This window comes from Heterocephalus glaber, unplaced genomic scaffold, assembly GCF_053883595.1.
Source record: "Heterocephalus glaber isolate CG9 unplaced genomic scaffold, H.glaber_assembly_v1.0 deba00001610, whole genome shotgun sequence".
In the NCBI taxonomy this organism is placed as follows: domain Eukaryota; kingdom Metazoa; phylum Chordata; class Mammalia; order Rodentia; family Bathyergidae; genus Heterocephalus; species Heterocephalus glaber.
This window is the reverse complement of record NW_028258381.1, coordinates 30,935,715-30,962,899: the sequence shown is the minus strand read 5'-3', so window position 1 is coordinate 30,962,899 and position 27,185 is coordinate 30,935,715. Positions and strand designations below refer to the sequence as shown.

The 27,185-nt window shown below is 37.2% G+C and overlaps 1 protein-coding gene across 3 annotated transcripts in view; it reads left to right on the top strand.

The window, feature by feature from the left end:
* Positions 1 to 24,225, top strand: part of Gpr141 (G protein-coupled receptor 141) — a 61,560-nt gene extending 37,335 nt beyond the window's left edge. For 2 of the 3 annotated variants that reach the window (XM_087196408.1, XM_087196407.1), the window contains 2 exons: positions 17,953 to 18,084; positions 20,452 to 24,225. In XM_087196408.1, the coding sequence (XP_087052534.1) occupies positions 20,707 to 21,624 (918 nt within the window). In that variant the 5' untranslated portion in view covers positions 17,953 to 18,084; positions 20,452 to 20,706 and the 3' untranslated portion in view covers positions 21,625 to 24,225. Of the gene's footprint in view, positions 1 to 17,952; positions 18,085 to 18,161; positions 18,526 to 20,451 lie in introns of those variants that run through there. The other variant, XM_087196409.1, reaches the window with a different exon arrangement.
* The last annotated feature ends 2,960 nt before the right edge of the window (positions 24,226 to 27,185 follow it).

Here is a 27,185-nt window from a genome sequence, read left to right as displayed (position 1 = left end):
GAAAAAAAAGAGCAGGACAACCCCAGAGCTCATACAAGGGAGGAAATGATAAATATCAGAGGAGAAAACAATGAAATGGAGACTAAGAGAATGATACAAAAAATCAATGAAGCCAAGAGTTGGTTCTTCTAAAGAATCAACAAAATTGACAAACCCTTAGCCAACCGTGTCAGAAAAAGGAAAGAAAAGGCCCAAATCCATGCAATTAGGTATGAAAAGGGTGAAATTACAACAGACCCAGCAGAAAACCAGAGGATCATCAATACCTACTTCCAGAACCTATATGCCAATAAGATGGAAAACACAGAAGAAATGGACAGATTCCTAGATACATATGAATTACCAAAGGTGAACAAAGAAGACCTAAAAATTCTGAACAACCCAATATCAACCAATGAAATTGAAAATGTATTTAAAAACTTATCAACTAAGAAAAGCCTGGGCCCTGATGGCTTCACTGCTGAAATCTACAAGGCATTTAGAGAGGAACTGCTGCCACTATTGTTTAAACTCTTCAATGAAATTGAAAGGGAAGCAATATTCCCAAATTCCTTCCTGGAAGCAAGCATCGCCTTGATCCCCAAAGCAGAGAAAGACCCAACCGAAAAGGAGAACTATAGGCCCATCTCACTAATGAACATAGATGCAAAAATCCTTAATAAGATACTGGCAAATAGAATGCAGAAGATCATCAAGAAGATCATACACCCTGATCAAGTGGGATTCATCCCAGGGATGCAGGGATAGGTCAACATACACAAATCAATCAATGTAATACACTATATCAATAGAGCCAAGGACAAAAACCATATGATTATCTCCATAGATGCAGAAAAAGCATTTGACAAAATCCAACATGCATTTATGATAAAAACCCTACAAAAAAATGGGAATAGATGGTCTCTACCTCAAACTGATAGAACCCATCTATGAAAAACCAACAGCCAATATCATACTAAATGTTCAAAAACTGAAACCCTTCACACTAAAATCAGGAACAAGACAAGGATGTCCACTATCACCACTCTTGTTCAATATAGTTCTGGAAACATTAGCCATGGCAATTAGACAAGAGAAAGAAATAAAAGGAATAAAGATAGGAAATGAAGAAGTCAAATTGTCATTATTTGCAGATGACATGATACTCTATATAGAAGACCCCAGGAATTCCAGCAAAAGTCTTCTAGACTTAATATCCAAATTCAGTCAAGTAGCTGGTTACAAAGTCAGCACACAAAAATCAATAGCTTTCCTCTACATGAATGACAGATTCACTGAGAGAGAAATAGGGCAAATAATTCCTTTCACAATAGCATCCAAAAAACTGAAATACCTAGGAATCAACCTAACAAAAGAAATCAAAGACCTCTTCTCTGAAAATTATGGCACTCTGAAAAGAGAGATTGAAGATAATATCAGAAAATGGACTGACATCCCCTGCTCCTGGGTAGGAAGGATTAATATAGTGAAAATGGCCATACTTCCAAAACTACTATATAGATTTAATGCAATTCCAATGGAGATCCCAGCAGCATACTTCATGGACCTTGAGAAAACAATCCACAAATTCATTTGGAACAAGAAGAGACCCAGAATAGCAAAAGCAATTCTAGGTAACAGAGACATGGCAGGGGGTATCACAATCCCCAACCTGCAACTCTACTACAAAGCTACTGTGATAAAAACAGCATGGTACTGGCAAAGAAACAGACCTGAGGACCAGTGGAACAGATTAGAAGATGTTCAAACAACACCAGACACACTCAGCCATCTCATCTTCAATAAAGGAGTCAAACACCTTCACTGGAAGAAAGATAGCCTCTTTAATAAATGGTGCTGGAAAAATTGGGCTTCAACTTGCCAAAGATTAAAACTAGACCTATATCTCTCGCCATGCACTAAACTAAAATCAAAATGGATTAAAGATCTAAATATTAAAATAGAAACTCTGAACCAGTTAGAACAGAGGTTAGATAGGACTCTTGAAGACATCGGTATGGGAAAAATTTTATGAAAATACCTCAGATGCCCATGAACTAGCACAAACAATCAACAAATGGGATCTCTTCTTATTAAAAGGTTTCTCCACAGCAAGAGAAACCACCAGCCATGTGAAGAGACAACCCACAATGTGGGAAAAAATCTTCACCTGCTCTTCCTCCGACAAAGGTCTACTATCTTGAATCTATAAAGAACTGAAAAAGATCAGACCTCCCAAATTTAAAGACCCAATCTGAAAATGGGCATCTGAAATGAACAGACATTTCTCAGACAAAGAAGTAAAAATAGGAAATAAATACATGAAACAATGTTCAACATCACTGGTCATTCGAGAGATGCAAATGAAACAATGCTGAGATTCCACCTCACGCCAGAAAGAATGGCTGCTATCAAGAAATCAACCAATAACAAACGCTGGCAGGGGTGTGGGGAAAGAGGAACCCTGGTCCACTGCTGGTGGGAGTGTAGACTGGTGCAACCACTGTGGAAATTAGTATGGAGATACCTCAAAGAACTAGGAGTAGAAGTCCCATTTGACCCAGCTATTCCCCAAAGGATTAAATAATCAAACCACAGTGATATATGTGCACCCATGTTCATAGCAGCACAGTCTGTGATAGCTAAAACTTGGAAACAGTCCAAATGCCCATCAGCTGGAGACTGGATAAAGAAAATGTGGTTTTTTTATAAAATGGAGTACTACTAAGCCATAAGAAATGAGAAATTAGAGACATTTATGGCTAAGTGGATGCACATTGAGGTGATACTCTAAAGTGAAATAAATAGGACACACATGTGTAAATACCGAATAGTTTCTCTGGTGTGAGAAACTGAAAGTGTAAATAAGGACTAAAATGTATAATAGGTAATGTGAAATAGGAAGAAAAGGGGCAAGGCAGAAGGAAGTGGGAGGGCTAGGGGAAAGGATAGAAGGGAATGGGATTAGTATGAGAAAATGGAAAAATAGGAGCAAAATCTTTGTAAATAGGGAGGACTGGAGGGGTTGAAGGGAGGGCTGGGCAAGGGTGAAAAATAAGAACCAAGAGAGACTGTGTAAAGGTGCAAATTTCCAATGATGAATGTCATTATATTGTATACCTAAAATGTACCAATGATTAGAATGAATAATCAATAATGCAAAATAGGAAGAAAAGGTCCAAAGGGGTAGGGGTATTGGGAGGGGCAGGGAAAGGAAAGAAGGGAAAGGAAAAATGATTAGAAATGGAAAAAATGGAAATAAAGTCTTTGTAAATAGGGAAGGGTGGTGGGGGTGAAGGGAGGGCTAGGAATGGGGAAAAAATAAGAACCAAGATGCATTATGTAAAGGTACAATTCCCAATGAGAAGTGTAATTGTGTTGTATACTTAAAATGTACTGATAAAAGAATTTAACAAAAAAAAATGGGGATAGCGGGCATTTTTTTTTCCTGATTTTAGAGGGAAACTATCAATTTTTCACCATTTAATATGATCTTGGCAGAAGGTTTGTCATAAATGGCTTTTATCAGATTGAGATAAAGTCTTCCTATATCTATTTTCTTCATAGTTTTTATCATGAATGAATGTTGGATTTTGTCAAAGGGTATTTCTTTGTCTATTGAGATAATAATGTGATTTTTTGTTCTTGCTTCTGTTTATGTAATATGTTGTATTTTTAATTTCCATATGTTGAACCATACTTGCATGCCTGGGATAAAGCCTACTTGGTCATGATATATTGTCTTTTTGATAATTTGTTGCATTCTTTTGCCAGTGTCTTGTTCAGAATTTTTCCATCTATGTTCATTAAAGATATTGGCCTGTAGTTTTCTTTGTTGGTCAGATTCTTGTCTGGTTTTGGAATCAGGGTAAAAGGTAGCTTCCTACAATGATTTCAGGAATACTCCTTCCCTTTCAATTTCATTAAAGAGTTTCTCTCTGTCTGTGTCTCTCTAAATAATAGTTTTATTGAGATGATTTACCCACCATAAAATTCACACTTTTCAAATATGGAATTCAACTGGTTTTTAATATATCCATTGAGTTGTATAGATTTTTGATAGATTTAACAAGGAACAAATTATAAATCATTTTTTCTCATTAAGTTTATTGGTACATTTTAGGTATAAAATACAGTTACATTCATCATTGGGATCTTGTACCTTTACATGATGTATCTTGGTAATTATTTTTTTCCCCTTCCCCTGCCCTTCCTTCACCCCCTCCACCCTTCCCTATTTGCAAAGACTTTGTTTCCATTATTTTTCTTTTCTCATATTTTTTCTTTTCCCTTTTTTCCTTTCCCCTACCCCTCCCACTTCCCCTGCTCCTTTAGACCTTTTCTTCCTATTACACAATATCAATTATACATTTTTTAAATTACAATATCAAGATCTAGGAGACATTACCACAGATTTGACAGAATTTAAAAGGATATAGAAAGTATATTACAAAAATCTTTTTTGAAATAAATTTGACAACTTCTCAGAAGTACCTTGGAAGACAAATTAATGAAACTAACTCTGGAAGAAATATAAAATTGGAATAGCACCGAATAAAGAAAGTATATTCCTAGGTTGAAAAACTACCTATATGACAACAGCAGACTCATATACATTTTAACTGATAAATTATATCAAACAATTAAAGCAGAAAAAAGAAGGAACACTTCTCCCCTCACTTTAGGAAATCAACATTGTGCTAATCCTAAAACTGGATAAATAAAATAGAAGAAAAAAGTATGAACATAGATAGAAATTTGTTTAACAAAACAAACTGTTAGAAGTCAGATCTGGCAGTATGTAGATAGTGGTTTTGTTATAGGGATGGCAGTGTTGGTTCAGCATTGGAAGATCCACCCCCAAAAGTCATCATTTTAACAGAGGAAAGGAAAAAGCCATATGATCCTGTCACTAGTTGGAGAAAAAGTGTTGGACTAAATTCTACAGCTGTTCATGGTAAAATCTATCAGGAGACTAGAAGTAGAACAGAACCTTCTCAACAGATTAAAGGCATGTAGTCCATACTTCCAGTGAGAATGCCTTATATGAATGGAGAAGATACAATGCTTTCTCCTTAAGGTGGGGAACAAGGGCAGATATGCTTACTCTTTATCTGTCCGTTAAACTTTGAAACCTAGGCCCAATCAAAATAGTCTGGCAATAAAAATAACACAAATAGGATAGGATTGGCATGGTAGAAGCAAAATCTTTATATGTACATGAAATGATCATCTACAGAGAAAATACTAAGAAATCTCTAGGAGCCCCTAGAACTTGTATTGGAATTTAGCAGGATTAGAAAACACAAGGTATATATAAAAATTCAGGTCTATGTATACGTGCTATAAATGAATTGAAATTTAAAAGTTATGTAGAAGTACAAAGGACCTAGAAAAGTTAAAAAAAAAAACCAGAAACAGTGTTGGAAGACATTTAGTACCTAATTTTAAGACTTCTTCTAAAGCTACAGTAATCAAGGAAGTGTTGGTATAAGGAAAGACATATAGATCATTGGAATAAAACAGAGAAACTAGAAATAGAACCACACATATATGGTCCACTGAGTTTTGAAAGATTATTTAACATTAGCATTTTATAGAATATAAACTCAATTCAAGAGCCGAGGAAGAAATAGTGTTTTCAACAAACACCACTAGAACACCTGGTATCTGTATATAAAAAATTAACCTCAACCCTTTATTTCCATACATGAAAATAACTTGAAGGGATCTATGAACCTAAATATGAAAGCCTAAAAGTATAAAACTTTAAGAAGAAATTATAAGGGAAAATGTTTATGAATTCAGGGTAGGCAAGAACTACCTAGGATACAGAAAACATGATGTATAAAAGAAAAAAATTGATAAATCAAATTCCATCAAAAATTAGAACTTTAAATGACATCATTAAAATGAAAAGTAGTCCTTAAACAGACCATATTTACAATGCATATAACCTATGACCAGAATATATAAAGAACTCCTACAGCTCATTAATAGACTGCCCAATTAAAAAGTAGACATAAGAAGATGATAAATAGCAAGTATAGCACAAGGAAAGGTGTGCAACTCTAGACTCAGAAAAATACTAATCAGTACAATAACAAGATTGAATTATGTACTCATTATGGAATGAAGTTAAAAGTTTTAAAAGCCTTGTCATGACTTTTTCTTTTTGTTGGATTCTCCCCCTATGCATTTAATTTATCATGCCCAATGGATTCATTCTCCTGGGTTTCCTAGGGTTGTGATCCTCATTGTCTTTTCCTAGGGTATTGTCTAAAATTTTTTGGAGTGCCGGTTTGGTAATCATGAAGTTCCTGAAGTGCTCTTTACCATGAAAATGTCTTATTTCTCCATCAATTTTGAAAGATAGTTTTGCAGGGTACATCAATCTGGGTTGGAGGTTGTTTTCCTTCAGGGCTTGAAATACATCACTCCAAGCTCTTCTTGCCTTGAGGGTTTGCATTGAGAAGTCTGCTGTGATTCTGATGAGCTTTCCTTTGTACATGATTTGTTTCTTCTCTCTCACTGCTTGTAGCCTTACATTCCATCGAGTTATGTTGATTGGACTCTGAGTAAGATGAGAAGCCATTGGATGACTGGGTTAAGAAGAATGACATCTTCTGACTTACCTTTTGAAGATATCTCTGGCTCCAGAATTGGGAATAGTCTATAGGAGAGATAGGAAAAGAGAAAGGAGAATTCATGAATTTGCTGTAGTAATCTCAGCAAGAGAGGATATGACTTGAATCACAGTCAAAACAATGTAAGTGTGGGAAGTAGCTCAGCTCTAGTTTTATTTTATTTTTGTAGTACTTTAATTTAGGAACATTTTCAGCACATTTACATTTACAGAAATGTTATAAGAATGTTATAAATAAATGCTTATAAATATATGCTTTGTCCCAATTCCCCAATTAAACTTTTTACTGCTTTAACTTTTCACTTTTTATATAAGCCCATTATAATTTGTCAGATTCTTTTGAAAATGAACTTGAAGACACACTGCTTCTATCCCTATGGTATGTCATGTATGCTTCTTAAGAACAACATATTCTTTTTCACAACCACGTATAGGGATCAAGTTCAGGAAAATAACATTGATACAATTCCGTACCTTAAAACACAGGCTTTGTTAATATTTTGTCAATTCTACCAGGGATGTCCTCTACAGAAAAAAATCTGACCCAGGGGTCTCACGTGGATTCTTTTGAAGGACAGAGATAGGATCTGCTGTAGGAGTGGAAGTGAATTTGGAGCGAAAATAAGAAATCAGACATGATTGTCAGGTCAAGCAGCTGGAAAATAGAGTTAATGTATTGCAGAATTCCAAGAGACAGGAGAGCTCAATGGGAATCAGAATTCAGATTTTAGGTGTACACCGACCGGCTCAACGGACTCCTGTCCAAAAGAAGAATGTTGAACAAAGAAAAGTTCCAGCTCTTATACATTTTGTCAAAGGGGTTGGTTTTTCTAAAGATGTAGCAAGTGAGTTTACCAGAACAGGACAAGAGCAGACAGTTTTGTAACTTTGCCTTGAAAGAAGACAGTGTCTTATGAATCATATGAGAACAGAGGGTGATAAACTTTGTTTACAGGACACAGCTGTCAATTTTGTCTGTAAGGAAAGGAGAGAGGGACATGATATGGGGCAGGGGGAACTTCCCGAGGCTGGGAGCAACTTGTTTTTCTTTAAGTCCTGCTTCAACTGTAACCTGAGAGAGGAATTTGCAAGGGACACCTTTATGTGTCTGTCTTGTGTTGAGTGGTGGTGCTCCGCTTTGGTCATACTTTACTAAGTCAGAAATGCTTATTAGACAGTGACACGGATGTACGGTTTTGTTCCTTGTGAGTTCTCTTTCATGTGTCTAATTAGGAGTCTTTTCTGTTATTTTTTCTTAGCATTGGGTAGGACCTTTCGACATAACATTTTACTTTTTTATGCTAGGGAATGTTCTTTGATTCTTTATCTGAGCATTCCATTCCATTCTGTTGCCTCCACACGATGTTGAAACTTGTAGTTTTTGTTTCTTACCTTTTCTTTTAAATCATCCTCCTGTTGTTATTGTTTCATCTGTGAAAATCTCTTTGAATATTTTCATAAGCTCATTGATTCTTAAGTAGTAAGATTTTTATTTCAATAATAGCCCTAAATCTTTCCCCACATGAGTGTCTTTTTTCTAAGGGCATTTGAAATTATCTTTTTCTCCTCTTTGCCTTTTTAGCAAATTAATTATTCTGATAATTTTTTTGCTTGAAATATTGGAGGTGTCTATTTAATATGACATTTGATTTCCTAAAACGTTCAAAGATATTCCTGTCTTTTTATGTCTGTATTGGCTATGAAGATGTCACCATTTGCTGATGGATGTAGCTGAAGCATGCACCTCCCTTGCCAACCTGTCTTCAATTTTTGCTTAGTTTGGCAGCAAATTCTCCTAATGCTGACTTGTGTGAACTTGCCTTTTACCATTTAAACCTGATCAACATAATAACCAGCCAATGATATCACATTTTTTGGGGTCTTACCCTCCTCCAACTCTTTACTTTGTTGCCAAAATAAGCTTTTGAAATGGAAATATTAAAATGTCACTTGACATAATTCTCTGCATCTCATAACTTTCGGGTTAAAATAGGAAACCCTTGGTATGGCAACATAGTGTGTATTTGTTAAGCCTCATCTACAGGCATCAGCTGTGTTCTACTCATTTATCTTCTGACTCAGGTGCATTAGACTGTTGGTAATTCCCTGAGCATGTATCCAAGCCTTTGCTCAAATGCTTGTCCTCTGCCAGAGTGCTTTACCTCCTCCTCTCCATTTCCATAAATTTAATACATTCTTCAAGATCCTGTAGAAGGATAGGGATGTAGCTCAGTGTAGACCACTTCCTTAGCATGTACAAGGCCCTGAGTTCAATCCCTGCTATTAAAAGAAAAAAAAAAGAATCTAGTACAGGTTACATATCTGTATCCAAGCCTTTGTTAATCTATTTTGATAGTTTCACTATAGACCACTTAAACTCTTTTTCTCCTACTAAACAGAAGGAGATTTAATTGCAGGAGATTTAATGTGTTTTATTTATTTCAGAATCTTCTTCACTACTGGACAATTGTTGTGAGAAAGTGAGACAGCTCAGCATGACAGCCAAGTGTTACAGCTCTGTGTTACAGCTTGGTGTTACAGCTACAGCAATTTGAAGACATGAGAATTGAAAAGTCACTTGAAGAGGTGGAGAAAAACCAAATTTTATTAGCTGGCTGACCCAGAGGAGTTTAGGCACTCTAAATTGTGGGGCCTGAACTGTAGTGAGAGTGAGTTTATATAAAGTTGGGGAAAGGAAGTTAAGAGGAAAATTTTAGGGCAGAGACATAGCAATAAGCAAAAACCTCTTGGAGCAGAGTTAACAGAACATTCTTGAAAGTTTAGATAAAAACATGGAACAGCACATACAAACAGTTACATTGTTTGAGCACAACACGTTGATACATTGGACAAGGACATCTTGTAGCACAAACAGCTACATTTCTTGAACAGAACATTTTAGGGCCAAAACATCAGGGAGGGGAAAGGCAAGGCCTGCCATGTTGTGCATTATTTCCTTATCACAATAAACACTTAAAATGATATTATTTGTTTAATAAATGAAGTGAAAAATCCCAAGTTCGACTGTAGTTGCTCATCTGTTTGGAAGTAGTAAGAGGTCCTGGCAACTAAAGTCTACACATTCATGAAGCTGTGAATTGCTTTTTTGTTTTGTAAGAGTCTACAAATATTGCAGGACTATCATTTTGCAGACTCAAGTTGGTTCTATCATATATTCTTTATTGAAGAACCAGAGAAGCCACATCATGTCTCACTTCTAACCTTGGGCCAGTCCTTGTCCACACACAATAACTGCCAAGGCCCATGCAGGGTCATGGGCAAGGCCTAGCACAAGAACTGGCAAGACTCAGGAAATCTCCACCAGGCAACCTTAGACAAACCCAAAGAGCTCCCCTTATGCGGCCTGAGGTTAGAGCAAAACAAGAAATTATGCAGGCAGGAGGGGAGAATCCTGGTGCTCCAGTTGGGTGGGAAGCTGTATAGAGAAACAAAAGCCACTGAACCCTGGTCTCCAATGATAGGCTAAGTAAGGGATACAATGCAGACAATAGGAGGCCAGGAAAAGTTTTCAAGAAGAGAAGTGAAATAAATCCAGGATGCAATATGGACATCAGTCTAGGCATCTAGGTGTGTATTTAGAGGAGAGAGAGATAAAGAGAGAGAGAGAGAGAGAGAGAGAGAGAGAGAGAGAGAGAGAGAGAGAGAGAGAGAGAGAGAGAGAAAGGGAGGGAGAGAGAACACAATTGGAAGTATGAAAGAGGACATTCCAGGAATGGCAAATAGTTTGGATGAGAGTGAAGAAAGGAAGCTGTGAGAAGTGTGCCTTGCAGTGTAGATTGAAGCTAAATTGCAAAGGGCTAAGGTGACATGGTTTCAAGTAGGAGAATGAGAGAGGACAGGCTTGATGTTGGCCTTTGGGGTCATTTGTGGAGATGGAGAAGGATCCTTGTCCAGGACAAGGTGGCCTAGGGACACCTAGAGAGGCCGCCATGCTATCTTGAAAGGTCGCCTGGGGTCCACAGTTCATGGCTAGATCCTGACATCAGGTGGTGGTCTAGATTCACGTGGCACCATCGCAGAAGGGTTTAATAGCTCAAGGAGTTTTTCACCGTCATTTCACTCATTCAGTGAACAACTTGTGACCACAATAAAAAAAAATCTAGTGTTGAAATGAATTTAAAGTTACAAACAAGCACACAGATGACTAAAATATAGAATTAAAACAGAGGAATTAAAGAAAGTGAAGGGAGAAATGAGAGGCATACATAAATCATTTCAAGAAAGCAGCTGACAACATCTATGGAGACCACCCAGGGCTCTTGAAGGAAACAGAATCTGAGTTTGTTTCTCAAGGATATGAAGAGCATTTGAATAGGATAGAACTTTTTAGGAAGAGAAAAAACAATAAAGATATATGGATGAGATGTCAAAATAGCACCAACAAATCTATGCTGTTAATGTTGTTTTTTGAAAATTTCTAGGTTTCTCATATTTGTAATGGATTGTTTCCATAGAAGCAAAAAAGACATCACTTTTCTTCTTTCAGGTCTTAGATGAATCAGTTGCCCTCAACAGCGACCATTTTATTAGACAACTGAGTAAATAATCAAGATATTTGTATCATTTCCTGTTGTAAAGACCCAAGCCTAGGAAAATATCACAGAGTGACACCAGCATTCTACTTAGGACCCCTAGAATCTGCCCTGTTCTTTTCCCTTTTATTCCTCCTTTTCCTTCTTCTTATTCTTTTCCCCTTTTTCTTTCTTCTTTTTCATCCTTCCTCCTTCTCTTTCCTTCTCTCATCACCATCATGACATCTTTTTCTCTCTTATTTTGTTTCATGAGTTTATTGAATAATTGCAGAAATAATAGTTATCATCATGGGCTAGTATACATTTCCTTCCTACAACATTTGTGTGTGGAGTCTTTACATAGTAACTAAGTGTGTCTCAAACAAACACTCTATCTTAGGTACCTTCTAGGTTTGGTAGGGTTTTTTTTGTTGGTGGTGTTTTGTTTTGTTTTCCTCTTCAAAGTATCTATGCCTCAAGGCTGAGGAAAAATTTCAAAACGTGGGCCTAAATTTTAAGAAATCTAAATACATATCATCTAAACTTGACATTCAGGAAAAGAAACAGAACCTCTCATTTAATAAGACAGCATTTATTTAACCACAGTTGGCAAAATCTGCACATAACACTTCAAAGCCTTCACCTCTATTTGTCCTTGAGCTTGTGGCTGTGTGTACTGGCTCAGTTGTTCTAGTTCCCTGGATCTCAGCTGTAGAGTTTGTCTCTCACATCTGTAATAGCAACAATTAACAAGGGTGTTTAATTTCCACAAAAAGGACAAAAAGAGCAAGTGCCTTGTAGAAAGAGGCAAAGACAAAGAGATTTCTTTTAAAAAATGGTACACACATTAGGCAGAACAAACTTTTTAAACCTTGCCTGTCTTTTTTCATCATTGTCTCCCTGGGAGTGATGTGAAAGGAAGATGCACCCCAGCAGGCAGATTGAAAGAGAACAGGCACAATTTAGAGCTCCAGGGGACAGAATGGAGAAGCTGCAATTCGAGGCTGGGAGTCCTGCACAATATCCCGATTAAATATGAACTAAGCACAGTACAAAAAACATCAGAAGTGTTGGGCATTGTTCTAAGTCCAGGCAGACACAATAGCCGCATCAGGACAACCTCTGAAGACCTGCCTCAGGGAAGGTGTTCAACAACAGTGAGACCAGAGAGCTTGGCCAACAAGATTAGCTTAGAAGGAAGATGATGACCCAGTACAGGTAAACAGCAAAACTAGAGCATCACAGAAGCAGAACTGCAACCAAGGAGCAGAGTAAAACTCATTGCCAGAACTGGACAAGTCATAAGGATAGGGTTGGAACAGTAAATGGTCCGTGTAGACTCTCCTGAGATGTGTATAAATCCTTTCTGATTGGAAGATGGTGGGTAGTTCTAGACTTGAGCTGGTGCTGGGGTCCCAAGAAAAGAGCAAGATGGAGCGTGGGAGCTAGGACTTGAGGAGGGCATACTCTGGAAGAGAAAGCAGACTGCAAAGCCAGGTTTAGAGAGAATATTGGCGGTGTTTCCTTGGGAAAAGCTCAATCAATGAGGTTAGAAGAGTGGAATCTGAGTCAGGTCAAAGTGTGTCAGTTCAAGCAAGAACCTGTAGCAGATGCCACGTGGCAAGTTAAGAATGAGTAACATATACAGTGTATGTGGATGGGCATGGCACGGCTGGAAGAGGTGGGGTCATGGTTCTTGTGCTTGGTGAGCTCAATGACCAGCAGCTATGGCTAAAGCTGCTTTTATTCTCATGTTGTCTGGCAAGGAATGTCACTGTAAATAGCTTGGGTAGTAGGTTTTGGAATGGGAAGTTGTCTCAGACCCTGGGGACAACTGTGAAGTCACCATAACACATGGAACTTATCTTAGCACATGGGAAAGGGACATTGGTGAGCAGAGCCATAGAAAGAGGTGGGTGAGATTAGTATCTCTTGTTATTTTTCAGCTGTTGTTGAATCAATTTCCTATTCCTCTAAGAAAAGCAGAGAGTGCAGAATTTTTGCAGCCAAAAGAGAATATTTAGGATATTGCTGGAAAATGTGTCCACATCAGGTTTTGGTTTATTTTTTATCTCATAGAATAATCAATATTAGTTATTAATGATTGTGCTATATATTATTTTAAATTTTGCATACATTATCTAAATTGTCGTATAATGACTATATAGGCTAGGTAGAGATCACATTTTAGGTGAAGTAAATATGTCTTATGAACATTAAGCAATTTTCCTATAGTAACGTTGTAAACAGCAGCAGGAGCAAGAACTGAAATAAAACACTATATTCTTGGATGGACATTTACTCATTCCTCCACTTAATATCATGTTCTGTGTGATATTGGTGTGGAAACAAGTGTAGAAAAAATTAAAAACACAGTTCTTTTCCTCATAGAACTTATAATCTGTCGGTAGGGGTAGAGAGTTGCCAGCATCCAGTACCATTTACAGAAGTAAATATTTAATCACACTCATAGAATTCTGAAAGAGAGGGTCGGGCTGACCTGAGCTAGTGTGGGGAGAGAGAAAATTTCCCTAGGGAAATAGACATAGATTTGAGGTCCGAGGATTGGTAGATAGCTAGATTACGGGGCTTCTGATAAGAAGTGGTGGTGCTATGGCACTGGCACAAAGCAAGAGTTTGAGGCATTGCAGCACCTGGAATGAGACAAGTGTAGCCAAGGCTGAGAAAACGAATGTCAGGAAGGTTGTGGGTTGTGCCTGCTGTAAGCAGGAAATAGACAATGCATTTTAAAATTGACAAAACTCATTACTATAACTTACTCATGTCATAATGGAAAAATTTTGAAAGTTAGGGAACTAATCTTTCCATGTTAGAAGGATGTTACTTTTCACTTCTATTGAATTCAATTGAGTTCAAGACTATAATGGTTTATTGCATTGCCAAAACTTTAAAAACTGCATTAGCTTCTGAATCTTCATGGGACAGAATGGCTATCAGTTTATCAGAGATCTCACCAAGAACAATCTAAAAATCCAGATAAAACACACTACAGAAATTACTTATTTAAAGAGAGCAAAGTGTAATAGAGGCAATGAGCAAAGAGGCCAAGACTCCAGAGGACAAGAAAAGATCAAACAGGTGGGCTGAGCCAGGCACCCACTTTTACCATAGTGGCATTTTTCAATTCAGGGCCGAGAATTTATGTTCTTCACCAGTGTGTGGTGACACTGTGGTGAATTTTGGGGTTTGGGGGGTGAGAGATTAAAAATAAGCTTGAAAAATACAGAAGTTATCAGTAGTTTTCTAAGTCAAAGTCAGAAGTCAGTCCAGATCAGAAAGGGGATTAAGGATAACACTTTAGGCAGTAGTTGCAAATATAGGAAGGCTAAGGTAACCCCGAAGTACAAAGAATTTTACTAGGACTATCAATGAGCCTTAACTACAAATAATCTGAATATATTGGAGGAAGGGGTAACATGCCTTTGGAGGAATAGAGCTTCATTTGGAAACTACATTATAAAAAAAAACCTCTACATTTCCAGGACTTAATAGTAAAATACTATAAATGCCAAAGGCTAAGATCATATAATAAAAGACTAAGAGAGAAAAATACAGAATACATCCACAAATATATGTGCTGCCGAAGCGAGCACAGATCCACAAATATTACTAACAAGTCTTTAAAAATAAATATGGTTAAAGGTTTTAAGAAACTGGAGCAAAATGTAAATAGTGTATGAGAAAAATCCATAAGCAAAGTAGAATTTATAAAAAGAAATAATTACACATTCTAGAACTGAAAACATTTCCTATCTGTCATTATGAATACATAGTTGGTTTTACAGCTGATTAGACACAATCAAAGATAAGAGTGTTGAATAGTAATAGTTGAAAATATCCAAAAGGCAGCATGGAAGCGAAAATGTATAAAGAATTCAGGAAAGCGTAGAGGTAAGGGGGAAATGTCTAGCATGACAATAGTTGAACTCTGAGAGAAGAGACTGAGATAAAACTATATTTGCAGGAGTAGTGTGGAGAATTTCCTAAAAGTGAGAAAAGACACTCTTAGTTACTTTCTCATTGCTGGGACAAAATACGTGACACCTACAAGTTGAAGGAGGAAAGATTTATTGTAACTCACAGACTGTAGAGGTTTCAGTCCATAGTTGGATGGCTCCAAGGCAGGATGGCATGGCAGAGGGGCATCACAGAGGAGAAACAATTCAGGGCAGAGCAGGCAGAAGGCAGGAAGCCTCTTCCTTTCCTTTATATTCAATCCAGTGTACAAGCCTATTGGTTGGTGTCACCTAAACCCACAGTGGGGCTTCCCACGACCCACGCCAAAAACCACATTAAGTCAGTCAGTGGACTAATCCAATTATCACAGCCCTTAATCCATATTTATTCACCCTAGATCCAGCCACCTCTAAAAAGCCCCACTTATGAGCTCATGAGGCTCTGGGGTAACACAAAAGCCATAACAGACACCAGCCCACAAATTTAAGAAAACATGAAGATTCATCCTCAGAATAGAGAAAAAAAGTTTGAAAAAGGTATAAAACTAACCAAACACAAAGCAGATACTTTTTAAAAAAGCTAAAACAAAAGAGAACACAATATTATTATTATTATTATTATTTTGTTCTTATAAACATTTATTTTTCCTCCAAATTTATTGTACTTTTCTATAATGATGTGAAAAGTCTTCATTTCCCTTTTCCCAAGTGTTGAAGTTCAAAAAGTCAGATCTTAACCATAGACTAATCATCTCTTCAAATGTCTTGTATGTTGATTTAGTTTTATATGTATTTATATTAGTTTTCCTCGGGGATTTATACATCAATACATATATTCCTACACAGATATATACAAGCTTTTCATCCTCAGCTTACCACTTGAAAATACAACTTTAAGTATGTTTTACACAGCTGTTCCTTGGTCAAGGTCATTTGCAAGAGCAAGTCGGTTTCTGAAGAAATCTTGTTCTGTGGGTGAAGGATCCATTGAGGGATTCTCATTAGTTTTTCCCCTGTATTTTGATCCACTGGACTTCTTTTTAAAGAGCTTGTGGAAGGAGCTGCGAAAGCCCCCTTTCTGGTCTTGCCTGGGATTTTGATCGCTGAAAGATGTTTGTTCACTTTCTCTTTCTTCCTTTGGACCGAAGCAGGTGGTGTCTTCTAAATACATTTCTTCCAAATAGGTCTGTTTTTCGCTTTGGGACCTCTGTTGGGGGAAGAAGGTCGGCGGAGCGCTGTGCACGGAGATGGCGGTGGAAGAGCCGTGCGCCTGCGCTGCGCTATCGGCCTTGAGCGGCGCGCCAGGAAACACAATATTAATAGAAGCAGTAACAATAGTTTTTATATTCTAAAAGTTAAGATAAAATGAAGATAATTTCAAACACACGAGATGATAAAACCCAGAAACTTGTACTAAAAGAAATAGTAAATTGAGTTCTTCAGCAGAGGAAAAGTTTTCCTGGATATAAACATAGATATACAGGAAGAAATTAAAGAGTTAATTAAATATTAACTGCATAATAAAATAATAATAATGTATGGGGTTTAAGGTAAAGGCAGAATTAAAATGCATGAAACAGTAAAATAGCGGAATGATGGAGTGGAAATGCTCTGAATTTGTAGCATTATAAGACAAGAGTTATTTTTGTTTACAAAATACACATTTGAAAAGTAACGGTCACAAAGGCTGCAAGGAAAAGGTTAGAAAAAATGGGAAGTATGAACACAAAAAAGGCTCAAGTGTGTCAGATAAAGTAGATCTTAAAAAAGAATCAGTATTAGGAATGACAAAGAATTCATACATTTCATAATGAATGTATCATTTTTATTATGATTCTTATATCTAAAATGCATATTTTGGACATACCATATAGTTGATCCTATTTATTTAATTATGCAACAACTTTTGTCTTTTAATTTGTATATCATTTGCTTTTGATTTTATTTCTGGCTGAAGTTGTGTTTGATAAATTATCTTGATATTTGAAATTCAAATTACTTTGGACTGAGTATGAGAATTCTAACAGAACTGTCCCAGAACAAAAAGAAATTTTCATTCCTGGCTTACCAAGTGTTCAAATCTCTGTGTACACTGACATTTCTCATTTGGCTGAGTTCTTACCTCCAGGTTTTGCAGTAGTGTAATAGAAAAGCAGAAATCAAGTCATACACAAGCACTAAAGCTGCAAAAAAACTATCACAGAAGAACAGAAAAGATAAGAATGGACATTGAGTGAGCTAACCTGTACAATCCACCGTAAACCAAGTCGAGTGGATGGGAAAGTAAGAAGTTCAAAAAGAGGGAAGAGCAGCTTTCAGGATGTACTGGGAAAGGGGTAGGAAGATAGCTTAGCGACAGAGCACTTGCCTAACATGTGCAAGGCCCTGTGTTGGATCTCCAGCAAAACACACACACAAATTCATGGTCTCCTTTCTGCTGATGATGTAGAAATATGGTCTTAGGAGAGTCACAGTGATTCTCCATGATGCACAATAAGGAGGTCAATGTGTGTGTGTGTGTGTGTGTGTGTGTGTGTGTGTGTGTGTATTAAATTGGAAACCTTCGCCAACTGCCTTATTCTGTCTAGGGCTCAGTTTCATATCTAAAATTCAATGAAATAATACCTTACATAATCCATAGGATTCTCATAAGGATTAAATTAAATAAGACAATGTACAGTCAAGCATGTAATAGAGCCCTGGAACATAGCATTGACATATGTTTCTGATATCTGAAAGACAGAGACTGTGTCAGTTTGTAATAAACAACAAAAACGTAAGACAAGGAATATGCTATTGGTTTTACTTCTTTTTTCAGAAGCCAGTTGTACTAGGCCAATAGCCAAAGGACATAGTGAGTGGAAGTCATGACATATCCATTTGAGACTCAGATGTGATCACAAGACAATTTCCACTTGATGGAACTACTTTTCTACAAGAAAATTAAAAGGTAAGTAGTGAGATTATACATCATATAGAGCAAGTGTAACATGAGGCAAACCATTGTAGAATCCATAAGAAAATAGTTACATGGGTAGCAATTTTTGTAAATTGTATTCCATGTTCATAAAAGCAGAGGTTTTCTAGGATTAGGTTCTTGTTATTATTAAATTTATGGTGCTGGGGGTGGAACTCAGGGCCTCCTGCATGTTGGGCAGGTGCTCTACCACTGAGATACATCTCTGATCCCCATTATTATTTATGAAAAAGCTTTTATTGTATAAGTATCTCCAAGGAAATTCACTAGTTTGATGGGCTTTGACAAATAACCACAATAGTAGCTGAATGACATAAAATGTTTCCATCACTCCAGAGTTCCTACATAGCCCTTTGAAGCCAGTCCTTTCTCCCACAACTTGGGTCCTGGCTGCACAGATCTGCTCTCTCTCAGGTTAGTTTTGCCCTTTCTAGAGAAAGAAATCATAAAATATAGTTTTTGTGGTTGGAATCTTCTAGTTAGCAGTGGTTTTCAACTTTTTATACATTTCTATCCCCCTCAAAAGCATTTTTAGGTAGTTTTCCTTAATTGTCTCTCCCCTCTTGAGATTTTATTACTACAGATATATCTGTGTGTCTGGTTTGTATTATATGTGTGCATGTATGTGCTATGTGTCTGCTCTGATATAAATACAGTGAATTTTTTTTAAATTTAAAAATATTACATTAAAAGGCACTGTTATATGTGTATTTTGATAGAAATACAGTGAATATTTTAAAACTTTAAAAATTATTACAGTAAAAGACACCTTGCTATTAATCCTTCTCAAATACTCCCTCTTACTTGGAACACACTTGCCCCATCCTGCTTGCCACTTTCTGAAGCAGTTCTGGAAGTCCTCTTTTGTGTCGTGGCTGCCTTGATGTCCTGAATCGATTCATAACGTTTACCTTTCATGGTCATTTTGACTTTGGGAAAGGGTTAGAAGTCACATTGGGCCAGATCCAGTGAATAAGGTGGATGAGGTCACACTGTCATGTTTTTATGAGCCTGCCTTTCCATTGGATGGCATGCAGCAGCAGCATTCACTGTATTTTTCATCACACCTCCTGAGGACACCAGGAAAGATGATGAGACTTTTCCACTATAACCCAGACCACACTAGTCCTGTGAGGGTCATTGGTCTTTATCTTAAAAGACATCAGAAGCCATTGAAGGGATTTGAATAGGAAGTGTGACATAGTTTATTTAGTGAAGTTAAAAGATTTGTGAATCTTTAATAATACATAATGAATTAGAATATGAAGTATGAGAGACTGATTATTTGTGAAGTGGACATTTCAGGAGTCCAGAGGAGAAATGACTTTTCAAAGCATTAGAAGGTAAGGGAGAGGAAAATTGGGAGACCTGCCATATTTTTAGTGGGGATCTTGGAGGAGCTTAGCCAAGGCCTTCATTTTTGATGAAACTATAACTATAATGAGAAGTTCAGATAAACCTTTCTGTTGTTTGCTGCTGCCTTAATTTCACTGAGATTTGACAGAATTAACCAGAATCCTATATTAATGAAGTGTGAATATTCTTGGGTCATTTGCTAATGAGTTAGAAAAACATGGAGAATGAGATCATGCCTAAGAAAGTATTTTGCATCACTTCATCCATCCATTCATCTTTCCATCCATCTTACAATGTTTTCCAGTAGATACTGTAGAACTAGTACTCATGTTTCAGCTTCAGATGGTCCCTGATACTCTGAAGATTTGTGCAAATTGCTTTTTTAGAGATTAATAGTAGGTTTTTATTCCTATTAAAGGTTACAAATCAGTGGGTGCTATGGATTGGATAAGGTTTGAGTATATGTTGGGTAAGGTTTCATGTGTTGAAATTCAATCTGCATAGTGAAGTACTGAGAGGATAGAAATGTAGTCCCATTGTAGTGCTTAAGGTGGAGTCTTTAGGAGGGGATTAGGATTAGGTAGTCCTTAGGGTAGAATCCTTATGACTGAGTCTGGCTTTAAAAAAGGAGAGTGACCAGAATAAAATATTGACCCCATAGGCCCTCCTGGCCTCTTGCCATGCGATGCGCAGTCATTTGTGATTCTGCCAGCAGGAAGGCCACCATCAAGTGTGTCACCTTGCCCTTGGCCTTTCAGAACTGTGAGCCAGCGTAAACCTTTCTTTATAAAGTTCTCCAGTCTGTGATATTTCGTAAATATCAAAAGAAAATGGACTAACACGAGGACTTACTGTGTTTTAGGTCTAGGGGTATAGAAACAGACAAAGGAAATACCTCCATTTGTGTGTGGGGGGGCAGGGGGTACTGGGGATTGAACCCAGAGCCTTTCAACTAAGCTACATCCCTTTTTTATTTTGAGACAGAGTCTCTCTAAGTTGCTAAATTGTCCAGGCTGGCCTCAAACTTGGGATCCTCCTGCTTTATCCTCTTGGAGTGCTGGGATTACAGCATGTGCCACCACACATGGTTATAATCATCTTGTTCAAAGCACACACTGTTGACGTCACGTGAACGTGTAATTATGAAGCCACATGCCAGTACCTTGAGGGAGCTCTAAACAAGTGTGGAAGCTTGCTGGGTACACTGGTGCTTCTGGTCTTCCAGGCAATGTCTGAAGGATGGCTGGCTACAATGCTTCCTGGAATTCCACCTGTGACCCTATCCTGACACCCCATCTAACCAGGCTCTACTTCATTGTGCTCACTGGGGGACTGGTGGGGGTCATCTCCATTCTGTTCTTGCTCGTGAAGATGAACACTCGATCTGTGACCACCACAGCTGTTGTTAACTTGGTGGTGGTCCATGGGGTGTTCCTGCTGACTGTGCCTTTCCGCTTGTCCTACCTCATCCAGGAGACATGGACATTTGGCCTGCCCTTCTGCAGACTTGTGAGTGCCATGTTGCACATCCACATGTATCTTACCTTCCTCTTCTACGTGGTCATTCTGGTCATCCGGTACCTCATCTTCTTCAAGCGCAAAGACAAAGTGGAATTCTACAGGAAACTGCATGCTGTTGCAGCCAGTGCTGGCATGTGGCTGTTGGTGATTGTCATTGTTGTGCCTGTGGTCTTTTCTCATTATGGAAATAAGGGGGATTATGATGACAAGCACTGCTTTAAGTTCCACAAAGAACTTGTGTATGTGTATGTGCAAGTCATCAACTACATGATAGTCATCCTCGTCATAGCCACCGCGGTGATGCTCTTGGTCCTTCAGATCTTCATCATTATGTTGATGATGAGGAAGCTCCGCCACTCCTTCCTCTCCCACCAGGAGTTCTGGGCTCAATTGAAGAACCTATTTTTCATAGGTATCATCCTTACATGCTTTCTCCCCTACCAGTTCTTCAGGATCTATTACTTACGTGTTGTGGCTCAATCCAAGGACTGTAACAACAACTTCGCATTTTACAATGAGATCTTCTTGAGCGTAACTGCAATTAGCTGCTGTGATTTGCTGCTCTTTGTTTTGGGGGGAAGCCATTGGTTTAAGCAGAAAATAATTGACCTGTGGAATTGCCTGTTGTGCCATTAGCCGTGTACTGCAGTACTGCTTTTTTTTACATTGGGAGGGAAACTGGGGAGGGAAGGTAAGAATGATATTTCATCACTTGATCAAAGCCATGCTTTCATCCAGCTGAACAGAAAGACTACAATGTCAGAGCAATCCTCCCAATCTTAATTTGATCTTTGTGGACTCTGAAAGATGCCATTCATAGATCAGTGACATTGTTTCCCAATATACAATGTCTGCTTGGTCCATCTAGGCAATTTTGATCTAATGGTGCTATAGTTTTCTTAGCTCTCGATTTTGTACTTTGAACTATGGTCTTTTGTTAGGCTTCCCATTGGACTCAGCTGTCTAGTTCTGTTACTCCACTTTGCCTTATGCAGGTTAGTCCTAGTCATAATCCAGATCCAAAGACACAAACTCTAGTTGACTTACCAGAAAAGATGCCCTGTTTCACTCATACCATGGAAAAACAAAGCAAAATAAAACAAAAACAGATCAAGGGAGAGAATAATAAGACACTTTCCTAGATTATTATAGATTATTTCTAGATTATTATAACTTTCATGAGAATTAGAGTATCTAAAAATGAAGAGAAACTCAATCCATGGACTTGTGCTATAACAAGATTTTCTAGATATATCTTTTGAAAGGTCAAGCTTAAGGACCTGAAGATCAACTGCTCAACATCATCAATTTCACTGTTTCTCCAAAAATTATTCATAGGTTTACTAAACATATCTCAATAATTATGAAACTGTAACTTTGAGGATATTTCTGACGAATGTGCTGCTGGGAATTAAAATAAATTTCCAAAGAAGGTGATTAATTTTTTTCCTTTTCTCTTTTTTAATATCCTGGACTAAAGTTAACTTAGATTTTCTTTGAAAAATAAAAGTTTGACAAAGAAAATTTGTTCTAAAATCTTTAGAGTTCCATTCCAGTCTTAAAGATATGCTTTTTAAAAGTAAATGACAGCTACATTCTTAACAAAAGAACTTAGGAGAAATATCCAAAGTAAGAATTAATTTAGACTTTATGAGATGAAGCTTCATCAGAAAGATTTTCTGACTATATGAGGAATGGATGGATCGATGTACTTGAAAGTAATGAAGTTGTAAGCCTTTAAACTATGAAATAAATTGGGGTTTTCAAATTCTGAGCAACGTTTTGCAATTTTATTAATAACATAACATGTAGCATATTAAATTGATTTTACTTCAAGAATGTCTAGGAAGAAAATGTCTAAAGGAATAGGGGAAGTGGAAGGGGAAGGGGAAAGGAAAGAAGGAAAAAGAAAAAATATGAGAAAAAGAAAAACATGGAAACAAAGTCTTTGTAAATAGTGAAGGGTGGAGGGGGTGAAGGGAGGGCAGGGGAAAGGGAAAAAATAAGAACCAAGATACTCCTGTAATGGTACAAGATCCCAGTGATGAATGTAACTGTATTGTATACCTAAAATGTACCAATAAACTAAATGGAAAAAAAAAGAATGTCTAATAATGGCTAGATTGATACACAGGCTTGTGTGATTTTGCCTTTTGGTTTTTTTTCCGCTCCTGCCCATATTTCTATTGCCCTAAAAATTTCATAATCTTAGAACTTTCCAAAGAACTGATCCCATTTCATATTTAATGCTCCAGAAAGCCAGAAGAAGTGAGCAATATAAATAAAAGAACCAAATAGATTAAGAATATTTTTCCTCAGCAAGTATGTCTGTGATTTAAAGGTCTTTCTTAATTTGTTATCATTCCATGGATTCTTCAGAGGAGAAGGCTGTACTCCTATGAGTTTCTCTGATCAGTAAAGTTGCTAATTCTGAAGAAGATAAAGTAGCGACAACTGCCAATGTGACTTGTTACTCAATTTTTTTCCTGCTTCAAATTTTCTGTCTTTTTTCTATTTCAAGTTATGTTTATTTTATTTTTTTAATTGTCTTTCTTTCCCGTTCATTTTCTTAGGCTTTTTTCTCACTTAAGCCCATAAATTTGTAAGGTAAGTATTAAGACCCAACATTGGTGGAGACCCCTGTAGTCGGGTTCCAATACACTGCCAAGTGTGTGATGCAGGCCTGAGCAAAAAAGATACACTAAGAGATAGAACTAGGAGAGAGAAAGCGAGGAGCCAAGACGATCAATGCCGGTGCAACTGACAAAGGCCCTGGCCAGTCCCAGGCACTGACTGATTGGCAATCAATTGAGGTAAAGGTGATGTGTGGTTTCTATGGAAATTAATGTAAAACAAGGCTCAGAAAGGACAAGACAAAGCATTCTCGAATTAGGAACAGAATAGGCAAAATACATTATTGTAATTGGAACATTGTCCTTCTAGTCTGAAGGTTTTAGTTATGGGAATGGAACTGGTTGCGAGTTACTCTGACCTCGGCACGTAGGCTTCAGCCAGACTCACTTCTGTAAACAAGCCAATAGTGGGGTTAACTCTTTATAGCCTGCTTTGGGCATAATCAATATTATGGTCCTCTGTACAACATCATTTTAAGAAAATGTGCAACACCTATAAAATATGTGAGAAAATAAAGATGTATGGTGAAACATTTAAAGAAATTGTTTTTGAGAGTTTCATTAACTTTCTTTTCTTGTATTACTGCTATAATCGTATCTTTTATCCTGTAGATTGTATTATGATCTCTTGCAGATTTTAGATATGTTGGGGCCAGGCATTTGTGTCCTTCTCTAAGTTACAATGTTATAGTAAAAGACCTATAAGAAATAGTACCCAAAATATAGAAATGCAACATTGCATTATGTCAAATATTGTTTCAGTATTTATAGAATAAATAGAAAAGCTTCAAGTTGCCTGTTCTTTGTCCTTAATTGCTACGGAAATGGATCTCACATAGGAAAATGGACAAGAGTAACCTCAAAGGCCACCTTTAGCTGTCACCATTATATGAGAGGACCACTAGCATTTGGTCCTTGCTTCCTTGCACACAAAGATGTATTATCAGGTCTTGCTCTGTATTTGAAAGATCAGCCAGATATTCACAGAGTGAAACATACTGGTATTAATCAGGACAGTTCATTAGATTTTATTCAATTTGGAAGTATGGTTGAAGTTTTTTTTAAATCTCCAGAAATGTGTCTATTTTTGATATTGAGGAAGAACTTTATTCTGATTCTCTCATAATTTTACCAAGAGTGGCTCGTTATATTGAGAAATTGCCTGGTTTATAGCAACACCATCTTTGGTATTAAAATACAACACAACACAATTGGAAGCAATAACTTCAGCCGGGCATTATTTAATTTATTTATTTATTTATTTTTATTTTTATTTTTTGGTACCGGGGATCAAACTCAGGTCCTTGTGCTTGTGCAGCAGGTGGTGAAACCACTGAGCTAAATCCCCGGCCCATCAGCTGGGCTTTATTGCAACATATGACTGCATCATTTTTGTCTCTGTGAGAGCTTATGCTGTAGCACACACTGATGTACCTATTATTTTATTGTAAATAATTTCCCTTACTAAGTGTGGTGGTGCATGCCTATAATCCCAGCTCTCTGGTAGGCTGAGGCTTAGTGACTTTGCAAGATTGTGTCTCAAAATAAAAAATAAAAAAGGGCTGGAATGTAGTTCAGTATGAAGGGACTGGATTCTGTCCCCAATACGGAAAAAACCCTTTTATTAATAATTTATATTACAGTTAGGGCATTATATAAACAGTATATGTAAACATAGTTTACATTGTTAGTATAAGAAAATAATGAAATTTATTTTAGAATTATAAAATTTTGTATGAATTTAATTTTAGAGCAGTAAAAATGACAAAATATTATTTGTGACAAAAAGCAATGGGTCTGAGAAAATTGAAAACAACAGGGTCACCACCGAGACTATTTAAAAGGGAGATTTACCAATTTTAACATTATGGACAGGAAACCTGTCTTATATTTTGAGACTATTTACCTCAACTTGATTCAATTCTAAATTATTTCTTTTGTTTCTGTGTCAATTAAATGCAATTTCAAAGAAAATCGATATGTGTATTTTCTTTTAAACAAAAGAAGACATTCTCTGAATGCCTCACAATTCTCAGATCCTCTCATTCTCAATATCCTTCAGACTCTGAACCCAGAGATAATGATGGCTTTGGAGGGCCAGGCAGAAAGATTGCTTCAGGTACCCTTAAAATGTACTTTTCTCAGCTACTGTTCATTTCTTAATTGTCTTCTGAAAAGGTTATTAAGTCCCCTCCTTTGTCCTCAACTTTATGTAAAATAGGGAGGAAAGGACTCTTTATAGTTGTAGTGAAATGAGCTTTGTGTGGATGGATGCAAGAAGTGGAGAAGATCCTTCCTGCCATCTTGAATCATTCTCTGTGGAGTCACAGCTAAAACACATTATGGTGATACATGCATACCCACATTGATGGCTGCACAATTCATACTATTTAAATCTTAGAAAGAATCTGTAGGTCCACTGACAGATGAATAAATAAAGAAAATGTGGTATCTGTACATACTAGGGTACTACTTGGCTATAAAGAAGGATAATTTGAGACATTTGTAGGAAAATGGATACATCTGGAAAATATAATGTTAAGTGAAATAAATCAGACACACAAGCTTAAATACTATATGATATCTCTCATTTGGGTACAAACAAAGAGCAAAATAAAGGAGTGATAGAAGGAAACAGGAAGATAAATCTTTGCAAAGAGGAAACGGTCCCAGAGACTGAGGGCCAGGGGAGGGAAAGAGGAAGGGAAAGTGAAAAGATTTAAGATGTGTCACTTACATGTAGCAAATATCCACAGTGACTGTAACCATTACATGTTCTAAACATGAACTAATAATAATAATTATAACAATGAAAATGAGGACAGGAGATTTAGAGTTGGAGGGAGGGAGGTGGGTGGGGAGAGAAAAAGGGTTAAAAAGAATCAAGATGTGTTATGTACATGTACCTACTCCTTAAAATGAACGTAAACTTCATGTACGGTAAGCATGTGCTAAAATAAATGTTTAAAAATGCAAAATGCCACAGCATTGAAAAAAAAACTGCAGGAGCTGCTAGGGAAATGAGACTTGTCTGAGAAACCTAGCAGAAGGCAGGTGGGCTTGGGTGAGCCTTCCATAGTAGATTGGAGCAAAGGGGAAACAGCTCAGAAGGCAAATGGAGTGATGGGTTGACATACAAGGAAGACAGTTTTGAACAGGAGCTAAGAGGATGACCATTCTTTCTTTTATGTGGAATTTTCCAAGTACTTTATGGCATTAGCAATAAACAATCTCTACCTTTTATTGCTAGTCTGGACCAGAGACCTTACAGAGAGTGTGGAATGGTACACAGTTGTGGACATTGGCTGCCTGAAGAGTGGTTTTAGATGAAGATTCTCATTCTAAGTCAAATAAAAAGCAGCACTGGGAGTTTAGAAGAAACCGAGTGAAGGGTCTCCCTTTTGTTACCATGAGATTATCTTCAGCATTGAATAGACTTTCACCAAGGTCCGTACTTGCTTTCTCCCACCCTTCACATCTCTCTACTTTCTTGCAGGTCCACAAAACTCAAGTTCAGGAAGGCCCAGAAAGACATCCAGCTAGTTCTCCAATGTCGACAAAGTC